This window comes from Mercenaria mercenaria, chromosome 16 (genome assembly GCF_021730395.1).
Source record: "Mercenaria mercenaria strain notata chromosome 16, MADL_Memer_1, whole genome shotgun sequence".
In the NCBI taxonomy this organism is placed as follows: Eukaryota; Metazoa; Mollusca; class Bivalvia; order Venerida; family Veneridae; genus Mercenaria; species Mercenaria mercenaria.
In genome coordinates this window covers 20,797,640-20,804,893 of record NC_069376.1, presented here as the reverse complement: position 1 = coordinate 20,804,893, position 7,254 = coordinate 20,797,640, and the positions used below count along the sequence as shown (strand labels likewise).

Here is a 7,254-nt window from a genome sequence, read left to right as displayed (position 1 = left end):
TTGCAAACCGTTACTGCATAGATATTTGATCTCTTTTTAATACGTTGCAACCTTGTTGCATAGATATTTGATCTCTATTTAATACTTTGCAAACCGTTACTGCGTAGATATTTGATCTCTATTTAATACGTTGCAAACTTGCTGCATAGATATTTGATCTTTATGTAATACGTTGCAAACCGTTACTGCCTAGATGCTAGTCTTGCTGCATAGATTCTCTCTATGCAAAACCAAATATGACTTAGGGACTAGCATAGGACACGGTGACCAATTATTTGATCTCACTCTGACTTCCGGTTCGGACATTTGGTCGGTGGTCAATAGGCAATGTATACAGGACAGATGTGTCAGCGGACTAGAATAAGGGACCAACTACCAAACCATTGTCTTTATGCAATACGGGACAGATTAATATTTTCCTAACAAGTAAATAAACCCAGATGATACTGGATATGGCGCAACACGTTCAATATGAACAATACATCCAAAAACAACAAACGCAGGTTAAAAATCTCCAAATATTTTAACAACTATTTACATAGTAATTTTATATACAAGCAAATTTAAGAGGACAAAAATAAGAAATATAACATTACTAATACTATAATGACGAGTTTTTCTTTAATATCAAAGTATCCACAGTTTTAGATGGAAAAGTAATATCCTTGTAGTTTGCGACATCGTGTCAGATTGCACAACGGTTGATTTAATACTTCGTGGCCACCAAGGCAGACGACGTATAATTTTTTAAATACGTTTGGTTCATAAATGTAGACACTTGCGAAATTACAACTAAAATGCGCAGTTTCAATTTTAGATCTACTTGATAATATCATTTCTTTCAGAATGTTATTCTTGAACATTTAACAATATAAGTCCTGTTCATCACTGTGTATATTATGTTATAAGACATTCAAAAATATAAGTCCTGTTTGATTATATTATGTTATAAGGCATTAAAAAGCGCCTGAGGTAATAACACATTTGGTTTTGTTTTTGGGTTTAACTTGAATCACAGCTAAACCAACAAATACGAGCTACTAACACGAAAATGTATAAAATTCACTTTTTTGATAAGATTTTATTATGACACCAGCTACTCAACAAATTTTGCGTTGCATTTTGCAGAATAGAAACAGGGCTGTAAGACGAATACTTATGGTGTCAGTAGTCTCACAAGATAGAGAGTGTATGGTATTTATTATAGAATGTCAACGTTAATATCATATCTTCAAAAGGATATGTTTGTTTGGTTTATGATACAGTTAAAACAAAACAAAAGGTAAAAAAAACTCCATTTTTGAATCTTCAGAAAAATACAACATTGCACATGGTAACATGTCACGTGATTACGTAACAGTATTTATATTATGTCATACGACCAAAATATCACAGGGGAGACAAAACAATATAATATCATAGTCACAGAAACACGACAGGAAACACGTGACTTTTAAGCACATTGTACAGAAAAATCACCCAAAAATAGTTTTAAAGATGCACCGCTTCATGTGAGGTTAACATTTGAATTGAGATTAATCATTCTTCACTTGACGCTCACAACACAGGCATTCTTGTCTGTTGAATGTCCGAGTTTGCAGCTTTGTAGACGCCATCTATATCTAACTATTGTCTTCTTCCAAAGGCTCAGCTGTGCGAAGACTGAAAAGGCTACAAGCTTTTCATTCCGGTTTTTATATACATAAGTTTGAGGTAATACAACATTCTTTTAAATAATGACAAGTACAAATCAATTAGACTGTGCTGTGCAGATTATGCAAAAGTCACGTCGGTTCCCCATCGTGATAATGCATAGGGACATTTGCCAAATTTATAACTAACAGTGGGAAAAAACAGACACAAAACATGATATACGTGAACTCGGAAGCTCTGGTTTCTACACTGACACGTGACAATTGGTAGCAGTGCCGCTTGAAAAACAAAAACATTTGTATTTTTCATAAAAAATCTTTCTTTTTTTTCAGTTTTTCTTTCATATATTATACGCGAGTTTGTTTTCAGACAGATACTTTTCAATGTGGATAAAGCACTGTTTTACAAGCAAAGATTTTATAAGAACATCTTTATGTATATTTTGAGCATGAATTTCGCTAAAAGAGAATTATTTTAAATCTATTTTTAGAACGACGATTTGTTTGAAAATAGCAAACAGCAAAATTTTGTGTTTTTTTTTCTTTCTCAATAACAACTATATCAAGTACAACCTTTTTCCATAATAAGAACGTCAATTTAATCACATGACAAAATACAGCTCATCCAGCTTAATAATCTTTAGAATGATCATAATTTACTTGGTTCAAACTGTACTGGTGATATTTAAACACGCGGAAATACACAACTACACACACCTAGGTGGTTTTCATGTTATTACACATTATTATTCCTACTGGAATGTATTGGGTGCATACAATATAGAGCGAAGAGAACATGATAAACTAAATGTAAAGCATATATTATGTGGTCTGGGTATATCAACTTTGATCTACGAAGAGAAAAGGACTTCCAGACTGGCAGGAATATATTAATCCTTGCTTATTCCATAAGTTAAATCTTCTTATGCACGAAATACATTCTATCTGACTGATAAAATGACTAGCCCTGATAAGTCATTTACGTCAAACTGTTAACAAACAAGAGCTGTCTCCATAGGATGACACATGCCCCCGATGGCACTTTGAATGAACAGTAATGGCCGATGTTAGAGTTTAGGACCTTTGACTTACGGACCTGGGTCTTGCGCGCGACACTTCGTCGTACTGTGGTACACATTCATGCCCAATAATTTTAAAATCCATGCATGAATGACAAAGATATGGACCGGACACGCCCATCAATGCACTATCATGAAATACGACCTTTAACGTCTAAGTGTGACCTTGACCTTTGAGCTACGGACCTGGGTCTTGCGCGCGACACGTCGTCTTACTGTGGTACACATTCATACCAAGTTATTTGAAAATCCATCCATGGATGACAAAGATATGGACCGGACACGAATGCACTATCATGAAAAATGACCTTTAACGTCTAAGTGTGACCTTGACCTTTGAGCTACGGACCTGGGTCTTGCGCGCGACACGTCGTCTTACTGTGGTACACATTCATGCCAAGTTATTTTAAAATCCATCCATCGATGACAAAGATATGGTCCGGACACGAATGCAGTATCATGAAAAATGACCTTTAACGTCTAAGTGTGACCTTGACCTTTGAGCTACAGACCTGGGTCTTGCGCGCGACAAGTCGTCTTACTGTGGTACACATTCATGCCAAGTTATTTGAAAATCCATCCATCGATGACAAAGATATGGACCGGACACGAAAATTGCGGACAGACAGACTGACAGACCGACAGACTGACAGACGGTTCAAAAACTATATGCCTCTCTTCGGGGGCATAAAAATTAATCTAGTCTAGACTGTAGCTAGCTTCAATAATTTTTGAAATGCTTCTTAAAAATATGTTTTTGAAAAAAAAACAGCACATTTCGAAACAACCACAGTAATGTTTGTTAAAAAGTTTTTAAAATGTGTATGTGCATTTAGAAAACGTATAAAAATAATATTGTATGTATTAACTTGACTTCAAAGTAGGATTATCAAAGCAAACAAAACAATTCATGATAAACAAAGACACAAGATGAATTACATAAATATACATCACATTTTTTCTTGCTAATCTCAATGCATAAATTTACAGTGCTTATAGTAAATATGTTGATGTTGCCATTTTTAGAAGAAAAAAAAACGAATCCGAGTACTACAACAGTATGAAAGATAAACAATAAGTATGGATGCAAGGTGTCACGCTAATACAGAACAATTAGCATCTCTGTAAAAAATATTGATATAGGCTCAGAATACTATAAAATTGTCAAAACTACAAAGGATGTCAATAAACTTTATAAGAATTTTATACAGAATTTAAATGCCATTTTTTTTAAAAAAAAAAAAGAAAGATTAAAACTGGTCTTTTTAACGTGACGCTCAGCTTAAACACTAAAACGAGATCTGAGATCCGACCTTATATTTAAAATAAATGTACAAAATGTTCTGGGAAAAATAAATAAAAACTCCTGGCTAATAATCCCATTAAATCTCTCATGTTTACACGAAATTTTAACTAGTTTCAACAACCTTAGTTTGTTTGTTAAGCTATGTTTAAAATAGATGACTTAATTTTCTTCAACCAATAGTCACCAATAGCCATGTACTTATGTATGTCTACTTGAACAAAATGACAAATACTCTAGTCTGTAACATCTGACCGAGTAAGTTCCACGTGACTGTATGTCAAAGTCCGCTGTTATTATGCTTATTCATTCAGTTTCAGTCTTTAGTCTTCAAAACATCATAAGCATGTTGGTTTTTTTAATATCGAAACTTCATGGTTTCTTTTCTTCCTCTGGAAGATAGAGCTGTTGTTTTTTCTTGTAGTGAACATTTTAGTGCGTATTATTCAACGATGAATGGTGCTATAGACACGGTTAACATTTAAATCTTGTAGATATAAGCATCGCAGTAACGTGAACCATTAAACGATGAAAAAATCAAACTTTTCACCATTTAAATATTCATTTAAGTGGTAAGAAACAAAGTCAATGAAAATGGTTTGAACAGAATGCCTTGCTTGAAACATCAAAACTTGCAAAACTCGGTGAGCAAAATAAAAAAGTTAATAATCTCCTCAACGGCATGTAGTGTTGTAGAAAAACTTGTGTCTTGTCCAGTACTTATGCATCAATAGCTTGCTGGTAGGCCTCATGCCATATGCAATCTTGAAAATTCTGTAATATAGAAACGAGATATTTATAAAAATTTAATGAATGTGAGTACAAAAATGGACTTTCAAAGCCGTTTTAAAATTATTGCATTTGCATCAGGTGTCGAGAGTGATTAATATAAGTTGTAGAACTTGTTTCACAATCCACCTAAAATAAATTAGTATAAACTAAGTATTGCATTTTCCCCTTCCATTACATAGAAAAGTAAAAAAGGCAGTGGCTAGTGGGTTGGAGTACTAGTGTTCAGTGGCTAGCGAGTTGGAGTACTGGCGTTCAGTGGCTAGTGGGTTGGAGTACTGGTGTTCAGTGCTGGTTTATAGAGTGGCTAGCGGGTTGGAGTACTAGTGTTCAGTGCTGGTTTATAGAGTGGCTAGCGGGTTGGAGTACTAGTGTTCAGTGCTGGTTTATAGAGTGGCTAGCGGGTTGGAGTACTAGTGTTCAGTGCTGGTTTATAGAGTGGCTAGCGGGTTGGAGTACTAGTGTTCAGTGCTGGTTTATAGAGTGGCTAGCGGGTTGGAGCACTAGTGTTCAGTGGCTAGCATGTTGGAGTACTAGTGTTCAGTGGCTAGCGGGTTGGAGTACTAGTGTTCAGTGCTAGCGGATTGGAGTACTAGTGTTCAGTAGCTAGCGGGTTGGAGTTCTAGTGTTCAGTGGCTAGCAGGTTGGAGTACTAGTGTTCAGTGGCTAGCGGGTTGGAGTACTAGTGTTCAGTAGCTAGCGGATTGGAGTACGAGTGTTCAGTGCTAGCGGGTTGGAGTACTAGTGTTCAGTGGCTAGCGGATTGGAGTACTAGTGTTCAGTGGCTAGCGGGTTGGAGTACTAGTGTTCAGTGGCTAGCAGGTTGGAGTACTAGTGTTCAGTGCTAGCGGGTTGGAGTACTAGTGTTCAGTGGCTAGAGGGTTGGAGTACTAGTGTTCAGTGCTAGCGGGTTGGAGTACTAGTGTTCAGTGGCTAGCGGATTGGAGTACTAGTGTTCAGTGGCTAGCGGGTTGGAGTACTAGTGTTCAGTGGCTAGCATGTTGGAGTACAAGTGTTCAGTGGCTAGCAGGTTGGAGTACTAGTGTTCAGTGCTAGCAGATTGGAGTACTAGTGTTCAGTGGCTAGAGGGTCGGAGTACTAGTGTTCAGTGCTAGCGGGTTGGAGTACTAGTGTTCAGTGCTGGTTTATAGACTAAAGATCCACCAAATTATAACTGTATTCTTTTGTGTTTCCGTTCTGGTAATTACACATGCATATAAAGCAACAGTTGCATATATTTCGCTAGCCCAATGTGTTTACATGTCTAAATTTTTTACTGAATTAATGTAGTAGCATGCACAGTACTTGATATATTCAGTTTAGTTTAGACCATACTTTATTTTCAAAGTTAAAGATTTTCAAGAGTAGACTGGATGCTGGGAGGTACATGGTTTAGACTGGGTGCTGGGAGTAGACTGGATGTTGGGAGGTACATGGTTTAGACTGGATGCTGGATGTAGACTGGATGCTGGGAGGTACATGGTTTTAACTGGATGCTGGGAGTAGACTGGATGCTGGGAGGTACATGGTTTAGACTGGATGCTGGGAGTAGACTGGATGCTGGGAGGTACATGGTCTAGACTGGATGCTGGGAGGTACACGGTCTAGACTGGATGCTGGGAGGTACACGGTCTAGACTGGATGCTGGGAGGTACATGGTTTAGACTGGATGCTGGGAGTAGACTGGATGCTGGGAGATACATGGTTTAGACTGGATGCTGGGAGTAGACTGGATGCTGGGAGTAGACTGGATGCTGGGAGGTACATGGTCTAGACTGGATGCTGGGAGGAACATGGTCTTGACTGGATGCTGGGAGTAGACTGTATGCAGGGAGGTACATATACCTTGGGCTCAACTGGAAATGTTCCTTCCATTCCAGGTGGGGACTTTCGCCGACTACCCACGCTTAGCAAGAGACCTTTAACTAAAAACTACCTCGACTGTTCTTTTTGAAAAAATAAGATGCCTTTACCTGTGTCACCTGAATGTAATGTGTTGAGTTATGGCAGTGTCATAAATATTTATAAGTAAATAGAATAAAAATGCTTCCATAATTTTCATTGTTTCATATTATTGGAAACATTGGCACGTGTCTGAGTGTAACAGATACACTTACATTGGGACGTGTCTGAGTGTAACAGATCCTGTCTGAGTGTAACAGATACACTTCTGAGATTTTCTAGTCTTCCAAACATGCTAAGAGGATCACAAATAGTTCAGCATAATCCTTCCCTTCACATTTAAGCTACAAAATTTGTCGCCTCTGCACATGTGGCCAATGTTCTGAAGCCCATCATTACTCCACTTAGGGCAATATGTGCTGTGTGTTTTCTATAATCTCAAGTATATACCCGTCTCTCAAACCCCGCCACTAAATCCCCAACTCCTTCGCTTATTTACCTAATTGATATACATTATGTATTTAACAAT

At 37.4% G+C, this 7,254-nt stretch overlaps 1 protein-coding gene across 5 annotated transcripts in view; it reads right to left on the bottom strand.

Moving 5' to 3' along the window:
* Positions 1-1,077: 1,077 nt before the first annotated feature.
* LOC123540113 (neo-calmodulin-like) overlaps positions 1,078-7,254 on the bottom strand; it is a 194,626-nt gene continuing 188,449 nt past the window's right edge. For all 5 annotated transcript variants that reach the window (XM_053526327.1, XM_053526329.1, XM_053526328.1 and 2 more), the window contains exon 5: positions 1,078-4,808. In XM_053526327.1, the coding sequence (XP_053382302.1) occupies positions 4,783-4,808 (26 nt within the window). In that variant the 3' untranslated portion in view covers positions 1,078-4,782. The remainder of the gene's footprint in view (positions 4,809-7,254) is intronic.